Source organism: Lissotriton helveticus, chromosome 3_1, assembly GCF_964261635.1.
Source record: "Lissotriton helveticus chromosome 3_1, aLisHel1.1, whole genome shotgun sequence".
NCBI lineage: Eukaryota > Metazoa > Chordata > Amphibia > Caudata > Salamandridae > Lissotriton > Lissotriton helveticus.
This window is the reverse complement of record NC_136061.1, coordinates 27,879,719-27,905,143: the sequence shown is the minus strand read 5'-3', so window position 1 is coordinate 27,905,143 and position 25,425 is coordinate 27,879,719. Positions and strand designations below refer to the sequence as shown.

General features: G+C 47.4%; 1 protein-coding gene across 4 annotated transcripts in view; it reads right to left on the bottom strand.

Annotated features, from left to right (window-relative positions):
* Positions 1-25,425, bottom strand: part of ADCY10 (adenylate cyclase 10) — a 4,100,562-nt gene that overhangs the window by 3,404,417 nt on the left and 670,720 nt on the right. For all 4 annotated transcript variants that reach the window (XM_078679137.1, XM_078679136.1, XM_078679138.1 and 1 more), the window contains one exon: positions 23,191-23,281. In XM_078679137.1, the coding sequence (XP_078535263.1) occupies positions 23,191-23,281 (91 nt within the window). The remainder of the gene's footprint in view (positions 1-23,190; positions 23,282-25,425) is intronic.

Below are 25,425 nucleotides of genomic sequence, written 5' to 3'. Positions count from 1 at the left end.
TACCAGCCAGCACTCAAGATGGCCACCACCACCACCCACATGGCCAGTCCACATCAACAGTACACCCCAAAAAAACAGAGAAACAGCCAAAAATCACCACAATCCAATGCCATCCAGGATGTTTACATTAAAGAGAGTGAGACCCCACAGGCACACTCAGTCCATGCATCACTACCCCTTGGCAAAAGGCCACACCAGCAGCCCCAAAAAAACGACAAAAAACACAAAAAACAGCACAATCCCAGCCCATCCATGGCCTCAATGGTGTTTAAATTCAAGAGGACACCCCACAGAAAGACTAGGCCCATGCAACACTCACCACCCCTGGTCAAAGGGCCCCACCAACAGCCCCACAAAACGACAAAAACGACAAAATTCAGCACAATCCCAGCCCATCCATGGCCTCAATGGTGTTTAAATTCAAGAAGACACCCCACAGAAAGACTAGGCCCATGCAACACTCACTACCCCTGGGCATAATGGATGAAAAGTAGGCAAAATAAGTGCAGGCCTCAGACACTGCCTCTCTTCAAAATGGCCCCTTACACCCCAAGCCAGTCCACATCAACAGTACACCCCAAAAAAACAGAAAAACAGCCAAAAATCACCACAATCCAATGCCATCCAGGATGTTTACATTAAAGAGAGTGAGACCACACTACAGGCACACTCAGTCCATGCACCACTACCCCTGGGCAAAAGGCCACACCAGCAGCCCCAAAAAAACGACAAAAACAACAAAAAACAGCACAATCCCAGCCCATCCATGTCCTCAATGGTGTTGAAATTCAAGAAGACACCCCTCAGAAACACTAGGCCCATGCAACACTCACTACCCCTGGGCATAATGGATGAAAGGTAGGCAAACAAAAGTGCAGGCCTCAGACACTGCCTCTCTTCAAAATGGCCCCTTGCACCCCAAGCACATGTTGCCTGTACCAGCCAGCACTCAAGATGGCCCCCACCACCACCCACATGGCCAGTCCACATCAACAGTACACCCCCAAAAAACAGAAAACCAGCCAGAAATCACCACAATCCAATGCCATCCATGATGTTTACATTAAAGAGAGTGAGACCACACCACAAGCACACTCAGTCCATGCACCACCACCCCTGGGCAAAAGGCCACACCAGCAGCCCCAAAAAAACGACAAAAAACAATAAAATAAGCACAATCCCAGCCCATCCATGGCCTCAATGATGTTTAAATTCAAGAAGACACCCCACAGAAAGACTAGGCCCATGCAACACTCACCACCCCTGGGCAAAGGGCCCCACCAGCAGCCCCAAAAAAACGACAAAAACAACAAAAATCAGCACAATCCCAGCCCATCCATGGCCTCAATGGTGTTTAAATTCAACAAAACAGTTGTATCATGCACCCATAACCAACCCTGGTCCTACTGGATACTGTGGCTACCCACAATGTAATTTATTTAATGTTCTGAAAAAGTTCCAAAATTGTAGTTGCAGCAACTGTAATGCCCCATACAAACTTACTTGTGAAAGATGATTTCTAATCCAAAAGTGATCCAAAGAAAGTCAAAAAGGCCTCAAATCCAAATATCCAGCAGCACCCACAAAAAGTAATCCTTCCAGCTCCAGATCCAAATGAAAGTGACCAGGAGATGGACAAAGCACTGGGAGGAGCCTTCTGGACAGGAACAGGAAGTTGGAGACTGTGGGGCACTTCCTTCCCCCCCCCCCCAAAATGGACTCCTTGCAAAAAAAAGGCCATGCAAATGTCAACCTGAGGAGTGATTCTGATAAAAATCATAATTTTCTGAAGGTTTATCCTGTTTGCTGGTGATTTTCTTGTGCAGAATTGCAAAATCTCTATTTCGCGAGTGCGAGATTGTTCCTTTCCGCCGCAACTACGTGTTCGCAATTGCTAACTCTCGCGAGGTGTGCTGTGCAAGGTGGCAAGCCGCGATTACGTATTCGCGGGCGCCAAACTCCCGCGGGATCACCCAGCAAGATCCAAAATGGCGCGGCACTCGCAAAATATGATCGAGAAAAACAACTCGGCAAACGCTTAATGACGGAAAGTGAACGCCGTGCACCACGCCGCGCGCCGCAACCCAGCAAAAAATCTGCCGCGAGCGGATTCACGGATTTTCGACAAATTCGCGAGAGTTCGAGGATTGCAAATTTGCCGAAAATCCGAAAAATCCGCGATCGGAGCGGATTTTACGCCCATGCTTACCCAGGAGTGAGTGGAGAGATCAGCATGAGTGATGTGAGGGAGGGCTGCACCTGGTTCCTGATGTGGCTGGGATTTCCCCACACAATGCTGGCTCCGCCCCCTGTGGTGCGTCTAACGACCCTAGCCTCCCCAGTGAATGAAAGGGGTGGTTGGGCCATCAAAGGTGCTCCAAAACCAGCTGCGACTGGTTCTTCCCCCACCCTGCACCCTGAAACAAAGGATTTTCTAGTATAAGAAGGGGCTGTGTCCCCTTAGAAAATGTTCTCTTCCAGGATCCTGAGGGGGCTGCTGCTGTTGCTGGGCAGGAGGACCGCCACTGGGATTGCCTCCCTGCCTGGAGGCCCAGTGAGCTGGCTCTGGGCCCAGCCTTGCCCCCTGCCTACCTAAGAACTTTTGTGAAGCTCTATTTGCCCTTAGCGCTTGAGTGTGATTTATTTGGTGTCCATAGCTCTGCGAGCGCTTGATTCATGCCCCTAGCGCTGGGAGCGCTGTAATTTTCCTTAAGCGCTGGGAGCGCTTTAATTCCCCTTTCGCGGCTGCCCACGCCGCTTTTTGCCGACTTTCAAATTCCCCTGGCAGGTGACCACCCTGCCAGGAACCGTGCGCTGTTTTTTGGCCCAAGCCAGTGCCCACCCGGCATTTGCCCGAAGCGCCGCTGGTGACCGAGGAAGCCGTCGGCATCACCCGGAGGCCGCGCTGGGATTGGCCCAGCCAGCCAAGCCTCCTGCCGCGTCATCGGGAGAGGAGCAGGAAGAGATGCGGGCCGCCTGACCGCGGGCGGGCCCACGAGGACGGAAGTATGGCTGGAAGTACCAACGCTAAACAGGAAGCGGACGGGAGCCCACTCCGGGCTCCTGTGTTCCGAGGAGGAGTGTGGCGTCATCTACCGGGCCTCCCCCAGCGAGGGTAGAGCCCCCGCAGCCCAGGAGAAGAGAGCCTGAGTTGCCGGTAGCAGCCGCCGCCGAGAGAAGGAGAGCGGGGCTTCGGCGAGAATCGGAGTCCCTGGAATTGCCCGGTGAGTCACGGAGGGCTGAGAGAGGCTCCACGGGGGTAGCAGAGGGGCCGGTCCCAACCCGGCTCCTGTTCCGACCGGGCCCGCCGTTGCGGGTCGCTCCAACCTCGGAGGCATTTCTGATTGAGCCCTGAGAAGCTCCGGTGGCATTGCGTGTTATTGAGCCCAGCGAGGCTCCAACGACGGCCATTCTTGTGTAGAGCCCTGAGAGGGCTCAGGGGGCATTCCTTCATTGTTAGAGCCGCGAAGGCTCTGGGGGCATTTGTAATTAGGAGCCCGAGGCTCCAGGGCCCACATTGTGTTTAGAGCCCCAGAAAGGCTCAGGAGCAATGCGTATTGTAGAGCCCAGCGAGGCTCTTTGGGGGACAGTAGATTTGGTCAGAGCCTGCGAGGCTCCAGCGTTGGCCCTCATTATCTACACCAGTTGCCCAGCACTTTGTGGGCAACTGCCACGTTTAGGCCCCCCTGACACTGGGACACAGGGCGTCCTAGCCCCAACAAGGCCAGAGGGCCTAGGGACTGCCACAGGTTGTGGCTCATGTGAGTTTTGCGCAATTGCTTGTGCTTGCACCTCTGAATGTGTTTTTATGCATTATGTGTTTTTCCTTGTTTTTACACTGCTGAATGTAGGTTCTGCATCATGTGTTTTCTTTCCTTACACCTCTGAATGTGTTTTGATGCATCATGTGTTCTATTTCCCTACACCGCTGAATGTTAATGGATCATGTGTAATGTTCCTATGCTTATACCCCTAAATGTTGGTGATTCTTAGGTGGTTGTTTTTCTCCTAGTACAGGTGTTGCTAGTGAGGTCTTGGTTCCCTGCGCAATATTTTCCTAAGGTGGTTAGGGTTGTGTAGGAGGTACTTACCCTTTACCAGTAATTACTGGTGGTGTGCTAATTTGTGCTACATTTTCTATTTGGTTCTACAAAGTGTTCTATGTGCTAATTACTATTCCTAAAAAGTGATGATTCCTGACAGTGGTCCATGTGGCCCTGTCTTGTACATATCCCCTGTAAAATTCTGCCCGTGCCTGTTGGCACATTGTAAAATGTGTGTTCTTATCTAATGTGTTTTGGTATAATACAAAGGCTATTTTTATATAACCTTGTGTGGAGTTTCCTTTGTGGTGGATCTGGGAGTTGTTGCTGGGTGCGCGTGCAAACAATTAACCTACATAGCCTCCAAATTTAGCCTGGCTGCTCGCGTCACGTTACCTAGAGGGTGAGCAGGGGTTATCTTGGTGTGTGACTCCCTTGCCCTGACGTGGAAGTGGTGGTCTCTGACTGACTCTGGCGCAAGCCTTGGCCAGCCAGAGATCCCGTTTCTAACAATGGCCAATGTAGGGAGTTCGAGGTGGAGAGCCATGGCCACCCTACGCAACACCACTGCGTAACTTGCTCCCTCCTCACTAGCCACGGAAGGAGGAGACAGCATGCCAAGGTCAGGCAAAGTGTCTAGACCACTGGCATCGCCCAAATCTTCTGCCCAGTCCGGGTCATCACCTCACTGCTGTGCGAGAGGGTAATCAGACCCCTCCCAGTCCTCCCCTTCCTCCCAAGTCTGTGAAACAGGCAGAAAATAAGGAGGACGAACGTAGGGGTAGAAAGGCCCCATCAGCGTTGGAATCACGCTGCGTCCAGTTCAGGGCTGAAACCGGGGACAACGTCGACTGTGGTACCGGATGATGTCGGAGGTGGTGCCGCCGGAGGTGGGGTCAACACCGGTGGAGGTGTGATCAGGTCAACTGGTGTCGCCTGTGATCCGAGTCCGTATCCAGGGAGGTCCTGCAGTGCCGGGGCTGGAGCTGACAGTGGCGCCGGGTCAGAACTACCGGTGTCCGAAAGCCAGGACCTCCAGTCGGGCCACGCGGCACGCCGGCAGAGCCAGACGGCCCGAAGAGTCGGGCCATGGCAGCAAGAAACTCTTGCACCTGTACAGGCGTTGCCGACGGACCTGGAGAAGGTGGGTAGGCCGGTGGCGACACCGCAGGCTCTGCTGGAGCTGCGGGGTTCACACCTCCCACACCCTCAGCCATGTCACACGATGGGCGAGGGGAAGTCGAAGAGCGCCAGCGCTTCTTTAAACACCTTGCCTGCTAAGGCAATTCCCGCTGGGTGCTGAAAAGCTTTGAAAGCCATTGTTCATGACAAGGTCAGCTCGTCATAAGCACAGGTCCAGTAAACTGCATGACGAGCTGACCTTGTCATTAGCATGAAAGTGGTTAACTTCTTCTTGGAATGCTTTGACTTACTTGACCCCGATTGTGAAGACTAAGGGCCTGATGTAGGGAAAATAGAAATACCGAATTCTTAATACCGAATTTTACTGGATCAGTATTAAGAAATCGGTATTTCCGATGTAGATAAAAAATCGGACAAAAATACTGAATCGGTAATAATCTGTAACATTTTCCGATTCCTAAATGACAAATCGGTAAATACCAAATCGGTAAATAAAAAAAACAGCAATTGAAGATTCAGCCAATCCTGTGCATCCACATCACCTCCCAACCAGGAAGTGGCCACACCCATTCAGCTGCACTGAATCAGACTCTGCTATAGAGGCAGGGAGTGCAGAGGAGAACACAGGAGCAACTGAAAGCACATTTCCTGATACAAACTGCAGAATGGCCAACAAGGAGCGTGAAAATGATGGTGCGGAAAGGAAAAGAAAAATCAAATTTAGTGAAAGGGAGCTGGAGGTCCTGATTGAGGAGGTGGCAAGAAAACACACAAAGCTGTTTGGGAAACAGTCCCTGCTAGTGCCAGAATCCCAGAAGAGAAAAATATGGATTGGAGTACAGGAAAATGTAAATGCCATTGGAGTGACCCACCTTGAAACAGACGTACTGAAGAAAACGTTGGTACAACGTCAAGAGCATGGCAGAGAAGAAGATGACCTAAAGGTAAAAACAAGACAGCCTGACAGGTGGAGGAAGAAATAGAGCACCTGCACTGACTGCATTGGAACTGCTGGTGGAGTACACCATTGAGCCTGAGAGTGTCCGCGGGATCGGGGATGCAGACAGCTCAGCCAGAGCTGGCAACAAACAAGGTAAGTTGCATGTACACCAAGCTGCGCCCCCCACTCCCTGACCCCATTCCCCAATGAGGCAGTGTGAATTCCACTCCAGCACATGTTTTAGTAAACTCCAGCAATGCATTATGGGAGATATAGTCAGTGTAACACCAATCATCACAGTCATCTCACTGAACACAAAGGCATGTGCCACACATCAGTGATAAGCAAGCAGAGGATAGTCAGATAGATTGGCAGACATGAAAAACATTTTTTTCGAAATGTGCAATTTGTCTCCACAGGCGAGTCATTGCGCAGGTCTGCACATGTCAAAGCAGGAAAGTCACCCCGGAAGGAGAGAACTGAGAAGGCCATTTCAACTGCAGGTCACACCACACCACCACCACCGGCATCAACACCGGCATTAACACCACCACCTGCAACAACACCACCACCGGCATCAACACCACCACCTGCACCAACAACACCACCACCTGCATCACCAGCAGCGTCACCGCCGGCATTACCAAGACCCAGGAGGCATGCAGTTGCAGACTCCAAGAGTTGGAGTTGTCCGTGGAAGACTGCAGGGGTGGAGAACAGTCAACGGTGCCAGTGGATGGCAATAATGCAGGATCACAGTCCCCCACAGAGCGATCACACACAGGTGCCAGACGCGGCAGGGCTAGGGAACCCAGTCTGCCTTTGCAGGGCGAGGAGCATGGTGTGTTTGCAGGTCTGGAGGTGAACATGTTAAAGGTCCAGCGCCTGCAAGGAAAAGCAATCCAATCAGTTCAGCCGCAGATGAGACACATAACAGCAAACATACAGAATATAGAGAAGGGCATCTGCTCAATGAACACAACACTGGCTGAGGGCATGAGGGACAAGTCCCAGTCAGTGAGGCTGCTGTGCAGCAAGCTTGATGAGGACAGGATGGCACGGCACAGGGAGAGGCAGAAAATGGAGAATTATACTGCCACTTCTCTGCTCTGCAGGCGGTCCGTGGCCATGCAGGAATGGATGGCACACTGCAGACGTGATGTGTCAAGGGGGCTTGTGACAGTAACCACTGCACTTGAAGTGCTCCTAAATATTCAGGCTGCCAATACTGGTGCAGGTGATGTGGGGGACATGAGGAGACAACAAGTCGCAGCAGTGTAACGCCCCTTGTAACTGAGTCCAGGAGGAGCAGCAGACGTCAAGGTGCTGGCACTGGATTGATTGCCAGTGACGACAGTCTGCCAAGGGAATGCAGCTATGTTGCGCGTGGCTGCAGGAGGTAATGCAAGCCACACTTAGTCTAGCTAACTGGGTGACAACCCATGACATCTTTGTAGGGTGTTTACAAATAGGACTGCCATGTTGAGTCCTTCGTGTGGTAGCGTAGTGCAATATATTAAACTACGTCATTCAAATATAACAACTGGCTGTGTCTCCTTACTTACTCAAAAATAGTTGTGTGTGATCTCAGCCCGTCTTTGTCTCCCATCTCGTGCTAGCGCCACTCCTGCTGCGTTGGGCTCTGGCTGTGCGAATTCATCATCATCGTCCTCAGAGTCAGTGCATTCAACTGCTGTACCTTTCTTAGTGGCAAGGTTATGCAGCATAGCAAAAGTTGCGATGATCTTGCAGCAGATGATGGGTAGGTACTGACGTGCGTCTCCGCTTTTGTGGAGGCCGCGGAACCTGCTTTTCAATAGTCCAAAGGTGCGCTCCACAACGCTGCGTGTTGATTTGTGCGCCACATTGTATCGTCTCTCACTTGGGGTTGATGGGTTAAGGTAAGGAGTGAGGAAGAATGACCACACAGCATATGCGCTATCACCTAGGTGGGGAAGACAGTGCCATAAATAACAGTCACCAACACATTCTTCTGCAGTATAATCCGGGTGTTGCACAGTGATTCACCTAGCAGGTATCCTTCTCCAAATTCTCCCGCAGCGAGGCGTGTGTAGATCCCACTGTTCTGGAAAATGTATGAGTCGTGGGTGCTCCCTGGAAATTTGGCCACGATGTCGGTGATTACGTTTGCTGCATTGCAGATTACCTGCACATTAATGGAGTGGGTGGATATTCTGTTTCGGTAGATTTACTCAGTGGCTGCAGGTGGGCAGATTGGAATGTGTGTCACATCAATGCACCCTACAAAATGCGGGAACTGTGCCTTTTTGTAAAAGTCTGTCTTGGTTTTCTGCAGTTCCGCCTGTGTGGTTGGGAACCTTATGTAGTGATGCATTCTCTGCATCATGGCATCCAGGAACTTGTTAAAGAAACGGGACAGGCAACTCTGTGACACACCACCTACCGCAGCTATCACCCCCTGGTAATTGCCAGATGCAAGTAGGTGTAGGCTACAGAGCACCTGCACATGTGGTGGTATAGCGTGCGCCCTCGGTGTTGGATGCTCCAGGAGTGGGTGCATGTCCCTTATCAGGTTCAGGATGGTTTGGGGATGTAGCCTGTACCTTTCATGGATCTCTGCCTGTCAGTTGGAAGAGTGTGATGAGCTGTCTGTAAACGCGCTCCTCCCGTCTCCAGATTCTCACTCCTGCTGCCTGTAGCCGTAGCCACCTTGCAATAACATAGAGGGCCGCCATAGTAATCACACAGTTGCATTTTGGGGCTTTTTAAATACAGTGCACCTGATTACCACCTGCTTTGAGTCAGTGGTAATTACCGACTCTTAAATACCGAATTTATGGAAATTCGGTATTACCGAATTTTCTACATTTCTTTTTTCGTTTTTACCATTTCTTATTTACCGATTCGGTATTTGGGGGTTTGGTAACACTGAATCGGTAAATTAGGAGTCGGTTTTAAGGAATCGGTATTTACCGATTCCTTATCACCGATTCCTTTCTTACATTGGGGATTGCTAAATACCGGTCAGTAATGCTGAAATCTACTGATTTACTGTATTACCGACCAGTATTTAGCTACCTACATCTGGCCTTTAGATCCAGAGGAACTATGATGACGGCTCAGCGACCGGTCCCTTGACCTCCCACGAGACCGGGACCTTGAGCGGCGCGAAGTTGACTGCCGGACGTCTAGCAACTTTCGGGACTGCACTCGCAAAGTTTGCGGTGCCCAGCAGTCGCAAATGAACATACTCATATACAAACTACAACAATACTCATGAGACAGAAGCACAGCCCACAAAAAAACTATACGTAAACAAAGGCACACTATATGGACATCAAACTAGTTGGCAGATTAAATCAGCACATACATCATAAACATAATCATATACAACTACAGAGAAAACATACGACACAATACACAACAATATACAGTGAAAAGACAATATGTACAAGTCACAAATATAACATAAAAAACAACAACAGAGAAAAGCGCTGACGCGTGTTTCGGAAAGTACCACTGCTTCAGAGTTCCTTCATCAGGGCGCAATCTTCATGCTTTTTATTTTCAGACTGGCCAGAAGGTAGCCATCAACCAGAGAAATTCAAAATATAGTGTGTGAGCAGGGATGAGAGAACTGTCTCAACAGTCAATATGGATGAACTACGAGGAAATGAGGATCCAGTCTGCACTAAACCAGACTCCAGACATACAGGGTTCTGTAAGGGTGAGAAATAGACGGAGCCTAAAAGGGGCAGTGGGTAATGAAGATGTAGAAAGCCCGAGCTGGATAATGTGGACCTAAACTGTTATAGGTATAATGCAGTGAATCCTGTCACTAAAGAAAATGCAAAGAGGCAATGAATCATATCGCCTGAGTATATGAAGCGAAGCAAAGCCACAGGGATTCAGAGCGTGCCAATGAAATCACGTTAAGAAGATGAAGAGAATAATTAAAAGCTCCAGTCCTCAAAAGAATCCAAACATTGAAGATTTGACATCCGGAGCTCAATCGATGCTCCTGCAGTAACGTGACGCCGGTATCTCCCTAGTCGCGGCACGACTGGGAGTCGTGGTTGCGCTCCAGGCAGTAGAGACGCCATCGGTGTGGGTCCGTCACCGACATCATGCGGTAACAGTCCCCACAGTTCTTGAAGCCGAGCGTCCCTACGACACAAGGAGTCGATCGACTCGAAGAAATGAGGTAAAAGGCCTTGAAAAAGCTCAGTCAAACATTGACTGGGGGAACTTGCTCTTCCTGGATCTGCGCCTGCTTGCGCGGAAAAAGAAAGAACTGACGTCAGCGCATGTGGGCGTCTCTAAGTAGCTCCAGCGATGCCATCCCGGCACCAACGACGCCAACAACGCACGTGAAGTCGCACGACGACGCCTACCGACGCGCAGGGATACTGCTGACAAAAAACTTTCCAGATCCAGTCTGACATCTGGGGGTAATTCTAAGGTAAGGAATCTATCACTACGTGTTTCTTTCAGATATGAACATACATATACACTGAATATTAAAGTATGGGTCCAGTATTCAGTATAAGTGGACGTATCCATTTTTTCCTATTCTTTTTGTAAGCAGTGCAAAAGAACAAGACGTGTGCAGCATTGTCTACCGCACCTAAAGTGAATAAAGTGCAAATCTCATCCCCAACCCAGTTGTTCGTTTTCAACTTAGACATATATTTTTTAATTTGCAGAATTTCACAGCGAAATTTAATATACAATTTCTTTGCCAAATTTGGTTGAATTACGTCTAGAAAATCTTCAAAAGCAGGTACAGGCTTGGTGGTGAGAAAATGAGATGTTAGACGGCCTAGGTTTGGGTTACAGTGATGATTGTTTGTAACATACTCCCAATATAACATTCTGGATGCAACGCAACATGGCTTCCGCGCAGGTCACAGCACTGAGACTGCACTCCTGGCTATGGTGGAACACCTGCGGACCATTCTTGACTCTGGTCAAACGGCGGCACTGATCCTGTTGGATCTCAGTGCCACCTTTGACACGGTCTCTCATGAGCTTCTGCTTTACCGTCTTGAGGAGGCAGGGATTTCTGACCTGGCCCTTGAATGGTTTAGATCTTTCTTGACCGGAAGATCTTTCCGTGTTTCCACTCCTCCATTTTTATCCTAGGCGCATTCTATTGAGCAGGGTGTCCCCCAGGGGTTGGCATGGAGCCCCACACTGTTCAATCTTTATGTTCAGCCACTAGCTGATGTCGCCAGGCAGTGGGGCCTTACTATGGTCTCATATGCGGACGACACACAGCTGGTGGTTGCTCTAACTGATGGCTCGACCCTGAACGTCTCCAAGTTTAAAAGTGGCCTTACGGCCGTGACAGATTGGATGACGTCTAATTGTCTGCAATTAAATGCAAAAAAAAGAGAAGTTCTGCTAGTCTGTAAGAACACTGACCTATGGGGTGACCATTGGTGGCCCAATGCCTTGGACAAGGCACCAGAACCTAAGAATGAATGCAAACAAAAGGGGCAAAAGGAGCACAATCCTAAATGTAAGTAAAACAAATGACTTATTAATCACAAAAGTTTGTATGGCAGAGATAGCAAAAGTCCAGTTCATAGCATCATTGAGTCTTCTTTCTTGGACAGGATACAGAAGCAAGAAGTCCATATATGTTTGTAATTCCGTTTATTCAAGAAGCATCATAGAAAATAGTCAAAGCATCAACAAAAACAGCCAACACGTGTTTTGTGGGTACAACAAATCCGTACCACAACTTTCTCAAGGCTAAATAGATGAATAGAACCGTAACAAAATGAGGCCTTGCTTGTAGAACAGAATTCGAAGTATCTTGTCTTGAACCTATATTGCATATATTGGTGATAGCACTGGAAAGCTGTCCTCGAGATAATAGTAAAGAATAAATAGTACAACTATCTTGAAGGAAGTAGGTTCCAGCCCATCCGATGAGAACAACTAAGCTGTCTTTGTAGAATGGTTGTGATCCACAGACATAACGAGTAACCAAATCTTAGTGAGCGATATATGGTAATTGGCAAGAAGATGTATATAGTATAAGCCCCAACAAGTAGGTAGAGCACCAATCACAAGTAGTGGAATAACGTTGGTAAGAACAAGTCATGGAGTCAATACTAGATGGCCAAGCCACAGAATATCTAAGGGCTGGGGTCGAGCGTGGTGGTCCGCATGATAACCATGCGGACCACCACGCATGGTTGCAGTAGCATGTATGCAGTGCTACGTGCACCTTTCCCCCCTCCCACAAAAACTGCCCATTCGCAGAATTCACCAGCCAGAACCATCTAGGTGGGATTGGGTACAGGTGATTATGTAGCTGGTAGAGAAGCCGGGGAAGCGCCACCATCTTGAATATTGCCGATCTACCGAATAATGTCAGCGGCATACGGGACCAGGACTTAAGGTCTGCGCGGACCCGCTCCCACACCGGTGCCACATTTCGCTCCCAGGGCAATTGCCGGTATGTCCGAGAGAAACACCCCCCGATATTTCAAGCCTCCTGCTGCCAACTGGACCGAGGACGCCCACATGCCCATTCTCATCCGATCTCCCAGAGGCCACAATGTGGATTTGCGGGGATTCATGTACAGACCCGTCGTCTCCCCAAAGATCTGCATGATACGCAGAAGCCGTGGCCCCGTCCTGTCAACTGCTGTGAGAAAAAAGAGGATATCATCTGCATATAGCGCGATCCTATCGGACAGGCCCGGGGCCCATTCGAAGCCCCGTACCTGTGCATCAATGCGCCCCCACGCCGCCAAGGGCTCCATGGCTAAGGCGAATAAATAGGCAGACAGGGGACATCCCTGCCGTGTGCCCCTTTTAATAGAAAATTTGGAGAAGGTTGAGCCGCTACCCGTACGGATGCCGTCAGATCCGTATATTGGAGTTTTATATAGGAAAGGAAGCGTGGGCCCAGATTGAGTCTGCTTAGCAATGTGAATAGGTACACCCAGCTCAGGGGGTCGAAGGCCCTATCAATGTTCACTAGAAGAAGTGCCGCCGGTTCCCCGGTCCGCCGAATAGCTGCGACCGCCACAGGTGCCCTCCTAATGTTGTGTCTGGTTGCCCTCTGGGGCATATACCCTGCTTGATCAGGGTGTACAAGTGTAGTAATATGGGGCAAGAGGCAATTAGCCAGCGCCTTTGCCAGAATTTTTGCCTCCACTTTTAAGAGAGCGATGGGGCGGTATGAGGCATCCTGCTCTGGGGGACGACCGGGCTTATGGAACACCACCACCTCCGCATGTTTCCAATCCGGGGGAACCGGCCCGCTTCCCGGGCCTCTTCCACCACCGCCCGATAATGCTGGGCCAACTGTAAATTATAATGGCGAAAGAATTCACTTGGAAACCCATTGGGTCCAGGTGCTTTCCCATGGTTGAGCTCTCCCAGGGCCATTCCCAGTTCCTCATCCGTCAAGGGGGCCTCCAGCTGATCCCACACCTCATCCGACACCGCTTTGGGTGGTAAGTCTGTTATAAAACTTAATAAATGGTGGACGCCGGCAAACACTCCTGGGGGGCATAGAGATCCGCATATTATGTTCCCGCCACGTTCAGAATTCCCGGAAGGGCCTGGGAGTGGAAGGTGCCCTGACAAAGTCGATGCAACATCTTGCTGGACTTGTCCCCCCATTGATATATTCTGCTGCGCTTCACCAGTCAGACCGGACGTCCTTCGCCCATCAGTAGGGCTGCACAGGCTTTTTGGGCGAGAAGCAATTGTCGCACACAGTGTGGACTCCCTGCCTCTCGATTCTGACGTTCGAGTGCCTCTATGTCCGCTTCTGCGCAAGTCAGTTTCTCCCTGCGTTTACTGCGAGCCGCCGCGCACCACAGGAGATGTCTGCCCCCCACGGGAGAGTGGGCTTCTGCGCCTCCCACAAAGTAGCGGCGCTAGAAACTGACCCCTCATTAGCTGTCAGGTACTGAGCAGTTGCTTCGCTCATATGTGTCCCATATTCTTCGTTCTGTAGGTGCCACACTGAGAGGTGCCACCGAAATGGTTGCTTCCCCCTGCCCATACAGAGCTCAATGGATACCGGGGAGTGATCTGAAAGGCCGCGAGGCAAGATCTCTGCCGACGCCACTCTACCAGCCACCGCCCGGGGAACAAAGATATAGTCAAGTCTGGAGAAAGATTTGTGGACCGCTGAGAGGTAGGTGTATCCCCAGGACTCACCGAGAGTATGCATCTACCCGATCAAGCCCCGTTACCAATGAATGTAGTTTCGTGGGAAAACCGCTCCTGGGGCTACCCCCAACCCCAGTCCAATCCCTAACCAGGTTCATCATGTCATTCCAGTCCCTGCCCACTACAGACAGTACATCTGACATATTGGCCCATAAGGCTTGCAGCTTCTCTATCAGATTCCACTGTAGGGAGGGAGCATATACACTACCCAACACCAGGGGGTCCTCTACAATCTTACCCCGAATAAACAGATAACACCACTGTGTGTCGGTCCACTGCTGTACGTGTGTAAGGGACCCTACGGTGCACCAGGATTGCTACTCCCCGTGAACCCCTCATGAATCCGGAGTGGAAGACCTGTTGGAACCCATATCGTTGCAAGTAAAGTGCCTTTTTACCCATAAGGTGCGTTTCTTGCAACATGAGAACATCAGCATAGCCCTCTTCGCCTGGTGGAGTATGGCCCCACGTTTGATTTTATCCAGGGCTCCGTGTACATTCAAGCTAATAATGCTGAGGCTGCCCTGGGTCATCTGACCTCTATCGGGGATGCTAGCCATGAGGGGTGCATCCTCCGGCAACACTAATGGCGAGCTATGTGTGTGTAAATTGTAACTGGCCTGTAGCGGAATTGCGATCTGCAAACATAAACAACCCCCACCCCATATCTCAAAATTCCACTTTTGGACTGAAGGTAATTGATGACCAGGCAGTGCCTAAACCCCTAATGTATAGGGGTCATCTTTGTTCTAAAAAGGAGTTAAGTGATTAGAGAGATGCGCTCAAAGATCTACTAAATTTAATGAATGCAAAGGCAGTTCCCTGGCTCACATTGGTTTAAGAGGCAGGGTTTTACTAAGCTATGCGATACGCCAAATGCTATATCCCGAGCAGACATTGTCAATCTGAAAATCTGCTAATCGGCACACATACATGAATGTTATATAAGAAGTGGATCAAATGGATAGTTTACTAACATGTGGCTTGATTTTAAATTGGTTATGTGTTTTGAATTTTCTTTTAGATTCTATATCTACTCCCCTAGCAAAAAGCCTGTATGTCCGTTTTTGCTTAAGCATTCTCCCGTTCAGATCCTTTACTGATAAATGGAATAAATGCCTGTTCACAAGCCTTTACCCTGCTTGTGACAATGAGACCGAGCCCGCATCTATTGTTTTTTTGTCCAGCATACCTTGGGTCTCGCCACAAATGGATCCGCCCAATATGTCGGTCCCTGGGCTTGACAAGATATTTAGTGGCCCATAGAATTTTAAAAAGGGATCCCTCTCTGCTTTTGTTTTTGCTGTCAGCAAATTCTTACACGTTGTTTGGCATAGGCGCAGTAAACTTTAAAAGGATATAGCACATCGAAACATGATGTGCGCTAACAAACTATAAATACAACGTCTGGACTACATATTTAACGTACAATTAGAACGTTATTAGACTCCTCAAGATTTTATTTTCCTGATAATTTTCTGTATTTAGTTGTAGGCCGTTTCTCTATTAATTGATTACGTGGAGGAATTACATGTGTATTTACGTAGATTTTACAGTTGTACAGTTAGGATTCTTTTCTTAACCGACTTGGGCATGTGCAATTATATTTTTTTAATTTACTTATTCTGTTTAGAAATATTTTATTGTATTACTGTATGTGCACTTTGATGGTTCATGGTACTCGAAATAAAGTATTCTACTATAATCCTCAGAGGCTTTTTCTGCTCCTGTTCAAAATGTAATGTAATGTAAGGGCCATTTCTATAGCGCACCTATCACTCCAAGGAGCATCTTGGCGCTGTGACCAAAACCAGATGGCACAGGCTGGTCTTACTGCTCTCATCTGAGGGGTCTGAAACACACTAAACCAACGCTTTGCAAGCTGAGTCCGTGAGGTTGTATATCCAGGTCTTAAGCGCTTTCCTTAATAGACTTTCAGAAGGGATTTGACGAATCTGGGGGGGTTGTTTATTCCACGCCCTAGACCCGATCACTCCACGAGATTTCCCTCCCTTGGTGACCAGCCTAAACTTTGGGATTATCAGCAGATTCGCATTTGAAGATCTAAGATTGCGTACTGGGGAGTAGTGTCTAAACGCATTCTGGAGCTATTTAGGCCTTGACAGTGAAAGGCCCTAAAGGTGATGATCAGTATTTTAAACAGAATGCGCTTCTGTATTGGCAACCAATAGAGGGCATTGAGTGCTGCCTAGCACTAGGCGGGCGGCTGCATGTTGGACCATCTGAAGTCTATGTAGGACCGCTTTATTCGATCCCGCATAAAGGCTGTTACAATAGTCCAGCCTTGATGTTATGAGTGCAACCGCCACCGTTCGTCTGGCTGCAAACGGGAGAAAGTCAAAAATGTCCTCAGTCCTTTGATGATGTTGAAACAGGAGCCTGCCACCGTCAGAGCCTGTTGTTTAAATGACAAGGTGGCATCAAACTTGATGCCCAAGTTACGGGCAGTATCAATGGTGTTAGGGGGGGCTTCTGCGTCCTCCGCCCACCATTGTTTTGGAACAAACAAATTATGTTGTCCAAACGGCAGGATTTCGGTCTTTCTCGAATTAAGTTTGAGATGGTTATTCCTCATCCAGTCAAAGGTAGCTGAGAGGCAGTTTTTGAGGTTTTCTTCCGCTCCAGGTACCTCGTTGTCCAGCACTAAGATCAGCTGTGTATCGTCTGCGTACAAAATTGTACTGATTTTGTAGGACGATATTAGTTCGATCAGGGGGACCATATAAAGCTTAAAAAGTGTTGGGCTCAGACTGGAGCCCTGCGGCACCCCTGTCGTTAGAGCTTTCTCTTCAGAACAGAACTGACCTAGCATATTCACTTGTTGTCTATGTTTTAGAAAGTTCTTCAGCCACTCCAGTACTGCTCCCGCTATACCTGATGTTACTAGGCGGTCTATTAATATGGTGTGGGAGACCGTATCAAAGGCCGCAGATAAATCCAGTAAAATCAGGACAGCCTTCTTGCCCTGATCCATAGCGGCCCGCAGGGTCTCCACAGTAAACAGGAGAGCAGATTCCGTTGAGTGCTTTGCTCTAAAACCTGATTGGTTAGCATGTAAGATACTATTATCCTCCAAAGACTTGGTGAGTTGCCTATTTACAAATACCTCCGTTAATTTAAATAGTGCCGGGAGTAATGAGATGGGCCGGAGATTAGAAAGAGTTGTTGGGTCTACTAATGTTTTTTTCTGAAGAGGCTTTACAGCTGCGAGTTTCCATTCTATCAGAATCTCAGCGGTGGAGAGAGAGGAATTAATGATACTATTAATAATAGGGTTTGCCGTATCCACTATCGCTTTTAAGAACATAGGGGGGCAGGGATAAAAAGGCGAGCCCGATTTACTAGATAGTATTGCCTGGCGGGACTCCTCCATACTAATGGGGCGGAATGTCTTAAAACAGGGCATTTTGGTATCACCCCGACACTCCTCGTCAGAGGTGAATACCCCAGACAGGGGAAAATCTTTAATGATATCTTTAACCTTTTGTTCAAAATAATTGGCGATAGTATTACAAAGGGCCAATGAGGGTGGAATTTCCTGCGAGAGCGCTTTGGGGTTTCTAAAGGTATTTACAAACCTAAAGATCTCTTTCTGTTTATTATTAGAGGAATCGATGGCTGCCAGATAATAAGCTTTTTTAGCGCACTTAATCAAGGCATGATACTGCCTCCATGCCGTTTTATAGATGATAAGATCCTCCATAAATTCGGCGCCACCTCCGTTCCAACCCTCTGACTTCGCCTTGCTTCTCCTTTAAAGACAATGAGAACCATGGTGCCGACACCTTCTTGCAGCAAGGTACGCTATTTAAACCTCCCGACTCCATCTGCCCACTGAGTTCGCAGATCCAATCACAAAAACGTTTATTATCTGTTTTAGTATGGCCTGTCATTGTAGGTTTGCATTTCGTGGCTCTACTCAAAAGATCAGGATGTTCTATGATCTTTTTCCAGTCCGGTTTGATGCGCCCGCCAGGTTTCCCAGTGCTTTTCACTGTGGCGCTCCCCTTCACTGAGAGATCAAACGGGACAAATTTATGGTCTGACCATGTTTGCACACGTGGGCAACTGACTTTCAGTGCATCTAAGTTAGAGCAGATACAGTCCAAAATATGCCCCGCTTTATGAGTGGAGTCCAGAGTAAGGCGTGTTAGCCCAAGTACATTCATCATATCTCTAAAACAGATCGCCCCCAGATCTGTAGCTGAGTCCAGATGGAGATTTAAATCTCCTAACAGCGTAAAATTTGAGAATCTGAGAGTGAGGTTGCTAAGCACCTCCCCTATGCTCTCCAAGAACTCCTTGTGTTGGCCTGGTGGGCGATATGCTAATGCTCCTGAAAAAGTGAAGGACTCATGGATCTCTAGGCAGAAACCATGGTTTCAGCCCCATTAATATCCAATAGATCATGTACGGCGCATTTCATGGTGTCACAATAGATAATTGCAAGCCCCCCCCCCGCGTTGTTCCTGTCTATCCACCCTTTGGATTAGATAGCCTTGTGGGAGGGCCTGAACCATGTCTGGACTACACCAGGCCTTCAGCCATGTCTCAGTGACGAAAAGCCAGTCCAGGTTCCCCTCTGTGATTAAGTAAAAAATGTCTAAGCCATTTTTTCACATTGACCTGGCATTTATAAGTCCTCCCCGTACCTCTTTCTGCCCGCTATATCCCTTAGGTACTTGTTCAGGGACGAGTTCTAACTTACACTGGTGACAGCTGACTGGTCCAGCCCATTTATCCACATTCAAGGTGTGGGGGCACAGGAATAACTGTTTATTTAGTGAAAGTATAAACTCCCTCGTCATATCTTGTGTTTGGTCCAAGGGCACAGCATGCTCGACCCTCGGCCCGGCTGTGGTGCGGCCTTCGGCGCGCCAGCGGCGCGTCCGCTGCGCGTCGGCCCCATGTGAGCTTTAAATATGAGGCTGATACCGGTCCTAGTGCAACCACTAGACCGTCACCTCCTCCAAGATGGCCGCCGGAAGTGAGTGTGATTCACTCCATGTGTATCGCGCTATCTGCCTCCCTCCACAACAAACAGCACAGGCTGCGGTGGGTGGTACGGGGAGAGAAGCGGTGCCCAGAACAGTAAGTTCCCAGAAGGAAACAATTACAATTTAAATTTCAAAAAGTGTCTGAAACTAAATTCGAAGGTTTTAAAACAAGTACTGTGCAGAATATTAGATCAACAGTCAAGCGGCGATATTTAAAAATGCAGTAGTGCCAACCACAGCATAAGCAGCGTGTCAGCGTTGTATCAAATTTATTAAAACAAGGTGCTGTGCAGAATATTAGGTCATTCAGCAATAGTCAAACGGCAATTTTTAAAGGTGCAATAGTGCCTGCCACGGCTTCAGCAGCGTGTCAGCCGCATGTCAGGGCTTCTGAGGCAGAGTAGAGGTTGGTGAAGTGCCGAGTCCAGGGGTCTGGATATACATGGTGCTCCGTCTGGGAGACCGAATCCTTGTTGCCATGTGCAACTACTTTCTAGAATTGAGCAGAGTCCCTCGATTTAGCTGCTAAGAGTAAGTCCCACCAGTTTGTATCCTCCCAGTCCTTTTTTGTATTTAACCCTTGCCTCATTTACCTTTAATACCTTACCATTTTTAAAGGTATGAAGTAAGATTCTCTTTGCTTCTTTGCACTTAGCTATATGCCATGGATTAAATAAATCCCTTCTCCTTACGCCTTGTCTTATTTTGCTTACCTATTCTTTTGTTAAAGGAGGACTAAGGGCCCGATGTAGGTCGGTCGGTAACGGCCGAAAATCGGTATTTTCGGCCGTTACCGACCGGTATTGCAGAAATGACATGTAGGGGCATGTGTTACTGAATCGGTAAATATACCGATCGGTAAATTTACCGATCGGTATTTTTACCGAATCAGTAAATTTGAGATGTAGGTGGGACTCTTCAGAGTCCCACAAGCCTTACAGAATCGGTATTTTATCATCAAATAAATTTGATAGTAAAATACCGATTCCGGTGTGCATGCACATGTGTGCATGCACACCTATGCCATATGACAGGCAGACCTGCCTTTAGGGCAGGTATGCCTGCCACATGGCACCCGAGCCTCTTTTGGGGGTGCCAGAGGGTGTCAAAGTGACACCCCCTGCACCCTTGTGAAATTCGGTATTTACCGATTCGGTAAATGCCGAATCGCTAATGCCCATTCATTCCTATGGGCTTCAAAGTCCAAAGGAATGAATGGGCATTACCGGTCGGTATTTACCGAATCGGTAAATACAGATTTTTACCGATTCGGTAATAAAAACATCTGGATTGTCCTACATGTCCCCCCTTCATATTTACCGATTCTTAATTACCGAATCGGTAAAATTCGGTAATTAAGATTCGGTAAATACATCCTACCTACATCTGGCCCTAAGTTCAACAACAAGAAATTGATGAGTGTCTATTGCCGAGGCTGGTGGGAGGCCAATCTTTAGCTATTTCTCAAATATCTCTGAAAAAATGTTGTAGATGTTAATCATGGTCTCTCCACTGTTCACAATGGAAGGCCATTTAAGTGTTCTGCGGTTGTTACCTATGGTAAGTTGGATAAGAGTAGGATCTTTATCAATTGTTGGTGCATTACACGCTATCTATTCTAGGGTCAGGGGATAGTGATCACTATCTTCCATTTCCCTATCTATCCTGAATCTAACAATATTGTACCATGTTATTGTGCTATGTAGTCAATTCTTCAATGGGCTTTTCCCTTCCTAAATGTGTGCAAAGTGGTCATACTTTCGACACCATTCTTGGCCCTTCCGTTACATGCTCTTAGGCCGTGTTCTGTTGTGAATGGTGCCAGCTGTAGGGCTGCATTAGAGCACAGTACATGGTTACCTATTTCTAGTTGAGGAATACCTATTGCCATATATTCCTCCACAGTTATCATGTCCAAGCCTATGAGAGATTCATATGTGCTATCAAAATCTCCACCTGATTATTATATCACTAGGATCTATGCGCCACATGTATCAAATTTGGAAATTGTAATGACCTAATTGCAATTTTCTGGGAATCACAATTAGGTAATCCCATTTTTTCAATGTATAAAACTCCATGAGTTTCATATACCGATTTCTAGTGGGTTGCAAATCGACCTGCCTCATTAATAGTAATGAGGTGGACGGCAATTTGCACCTTCTAAGAATCGCCGAAATCACAGGGATGGTAGCCTGCTGGGGTCAGCAGACCACCATGACCGTGACTGCTTTGAAATAAAGCAGTCTTTTTTTTTTTTTTAAATGCAGCTTGTTTTCCTTAAAGGAAAACAGGTTGCGTACTTGTGTTAAAAAAAAAAAAGAAAAAGGGACCACTGCCTACTCTTAAAAAACGTTTATCCCCAAAATTGGCTTGATACATGCGGCCCTATGTCTTTAAGGATGGTTTCCAATTGCCTTATAATTTGTGATTCCACATTCGCTCTCCTTGGTCTAATGTAGATGTTAAACATGTATAACAATTTAACATCATCCATGGATAATTTGATCCCTAGGATATCTGGTGAGTCAATGTGATATATGTCAACATTTACCTCTATGGAACTATTTATCCAGATAGCCAGTTCTCCAGATGGTCTGCTACTCTGTGAAGGTGTGGCATTTTTATTGAACATTTTGTACCCTTGTTTGTAGGGAGGCTCTAGCAGCCAAGTGAACCTGCTCTACATATTTTTGCCAGTCAAGGTCGAGGATATTATTTTTAAGTCCTGGTACGTTCCACAAGATCATGGCTATCGTTTCTTTGCACACTCGCCAGGAAACACTCGAGGAATTACATTTTTCTTCCCGCCCTAGAATTTTTTGTCTCCCCACTTTGACCCAAATGTATTTGTTGAGGTGTTTGTACAATCTCCATAGCCTCACCATTTTACGGGTTTCATTTTTTGCTACTCTGTGCTAGTGTTGTGTATGGGGATAGTCAGTCTACTAAGTCAAGATTTTGCATACATTTTGGCCCACCATTCAATGACTTATGTAGCTTAAAGCTTGTTTTTGATTTTGACAGTGACTTGGGGGCTCTTTAGGATGGCCCGCGGTGGCGGTCCTTCCGCCATCATACTGAAAATTCCCACTGCCAAATTAGGATGGCGGTGGGAATTCCAATGGTACCACGGCAAACGGAAAGTCCGTCCGCCATGGTTCTGCAAGGCGGCCCTTTTCCGCCCGCCTTGCGGAACACGGAACCAGAGCAACATTGCGGCGGTGCCATGCAGGCACCTCCCTAGGGATTACAGTATCCCTCTCCGCCAGTCTTTTTGCAGCCGATATCCCGCCACAAAGAGACAGGCGGAGACTGGCTTCGAAGGCCAATTGCGGGCCCCCTCTGTGAAATACAGATTTTTACCGATTCGGTAATAAAAACATCTGGATTGTCCTACATGTCCCCCCTTCATATTTACCGATTCTTAAGTAGCGATCGCCAAATATATCCACTTAGTTCATCAGCACAATGTAAGTTCTAAATACGAGCACAGTCGCACGGAAAGAAGTCAAAGGCCTCAAGAGGGAGGGGATGGAGTCCCAGCAACAAGCCCTGATCACTCTTAAATGAAGCCCCTTCAATTACTACTGTGCCCAAGACTGCCATTGCATGCCTTCCTTGCTGATTGCTTCATGAAAGTGTTCCTAATTTCTGCCAGGACAAATGCTGGAGGACAGAAACTAGGAAACTGTGGGCATAAGAAAACTCCAGAAATGATGCTCGGAACATTCTTCAATCGTCGACTGAGGAGAGTGGGTCTCTGATGGAAAAAGCCTCAAGTGATTGATGAAGCGCCTGTCTTTTCTTGACTACAATACAACGGTAGTTTACAATACAAAGGACACAGACTTACCTCGAGCTGAAGCCTCGTGCTGCAGGTGACTTCCATACTTCAACAGGTAACGCTCAAGGTCAAAACTCGGATTCTTCAGTATGCGTCGTAACTGCGAGCAGAGAACAGAGAACAGTGAAAAGGTGGAAAGCATTTGATTTTAGCTCTAAATATATATTTCTTAAATTGTTTTATTTATGAATGTTAGGAAATGCAGTATAGTATATGGTGTGGTGAATTAATAACATCAGCATTTAAGAATGTCCGGAGCATAATGAAATAATCAAAATAAGGAAAAAAAACATGATAGGAAATAGAACTCAAAATTCTTTTACTTACTGAAATACTGGGTGGGGTATCTTGGAACGATCCGTAGGGCAGGATAATCCTCGCCTCCGAGTCCTTAATAGAATTTAAACTTTCAGTTACGATAGCTAGGAAATGTTTCATTCTATGCCTGGACTGGAGGTGAGGATTATGCTAGTTCAAAGCTTGCTTACGACGAGATGAGCCATATTTAGCACAGGCTTAAAGTAGAACCTCTAGGTGGAGTCCAAAGACCAATCTCCCACGTTGAGGATATCCTCTAAACAGGCACCCGAGCCAAATGCTTTTGAAGCCATTGCTCTTCTTGCTGAGTGAGCACCAAAGTCACGGAGGCTCATGCCAGCTTCCTGCATAACCCATCTAACCCAGCTGGCAATGGTAGTGGAAGAGACCGCCTTGAAAAGCTTGCGGAGAGCAATGAGGAGTTGGCGTTTGCCTGGAGGCCAAACTTCTTCAGTCATTTCCTCGTAAGCTTTTAGACAGAGAACCACGCACAACTTTGGAGAGTCCGGAAATTCTGGATCAGAAATCACTCTGGTGTGGCACTTAGTTCGTCAGTGAAAGGTAAAGGTCACTCCTAAGGAGGTAAACATCCTGGACGTGATGCCCAAGGCACTTACATCGGACACACGCCTACATGAGATCAGACAAAGCAACATTGCCAATTTGGCCAAAAGTTCTTTCCCTGAAAGAAACCTGTTAGGTTGCCAGGCAAGAACAAATTCCAAACCTGGTTCACGTCTCATAGAGAAGAGTAACAGGGTTCCGGAGGCAAGGAAAGCCGAATGCCTCGGAGAAGCTTGTAGACAAGAGGGTGCTCCCTGAAAGGGGAATTGTTAATGGGAACATGATCAGCAGAGATAGCAGAACGAAAGGTGTTAATAGAACGGTAGGCCAGGCCGCTGGAGGCCAAGTGAGCCAAGAGGTTCAGCACGAACACTAAATCTGCGTCCATGGGATTGGTGCTCCTTCGCAGACACCAACGGGACCATCTGCCCCATGCGGATCCATAATGTTTGACGGTACTGTCAAAGTTTTTAAGTAAATTTTTAGGATTTTTAAAAATGTTGGACGCGCTACAGTTAGATTGGATTTGGTTTGTTAAACCAACTACTGGTAAGGCAAGCTGCATTTTTAAAATGTCTATTTTTACTCTATTTATCGGACCCTAACTCCCTTGCATATATGTGTTGTCAAGAAATGAATAAGAAGGAGCATACCAGACCATCGAGGGCATATTTAATGGAAACTTTGAATACTTTTGGGCTCCTACCTTTTGACGATATGATTAGAAATAAAACCATTTTAAAACAGATTTTAAATCAATCAACTACTTTGGTATCTTTTATATTGGATCAGGAGCTGATTGTAAAAAAAAGCATACAAGGTCGGTTTTTAATTCGTATAATAAAATTGAACCCCAATCCTATCTAACATCTTGTTTGAAACCGGCGGTAAGGGATATATTGCTTAAGCTTAGGTTTGGCCACTATCCAACAAAAGATGGGACACCTAGATGGGTACAAGTTTGGCAATCACAAAAGTGTAGATTATGTGGTTATACTAATGAAACGTTATTGCACATTGTATGTATTTGCCCAAAATTGCTTCAAGAAAGATTAACACTTTCGAAACCAATATTCCATGAACAAGGAGTGAGAACGTGTCACCAAGCGATAATACTGTGCCCTTTATGGACGTATTATCAATTTACCAGTTAACTTCGTCAAATTCATCCTTATAGCTGAGAAAAAACTGGCTCGGGATGATGTTATGGTCATACAATAAGAATAGAAAGCGGCTACTATACCAACTATATTGTTTTTTTTTCCTATACTGGCAATGTAACTGGATACATTCTATAATGTTCAAGGGATTCTTAAGAAGCACGGACGTACTTTATATTTTAAGGATTAAGGTCATAACTGG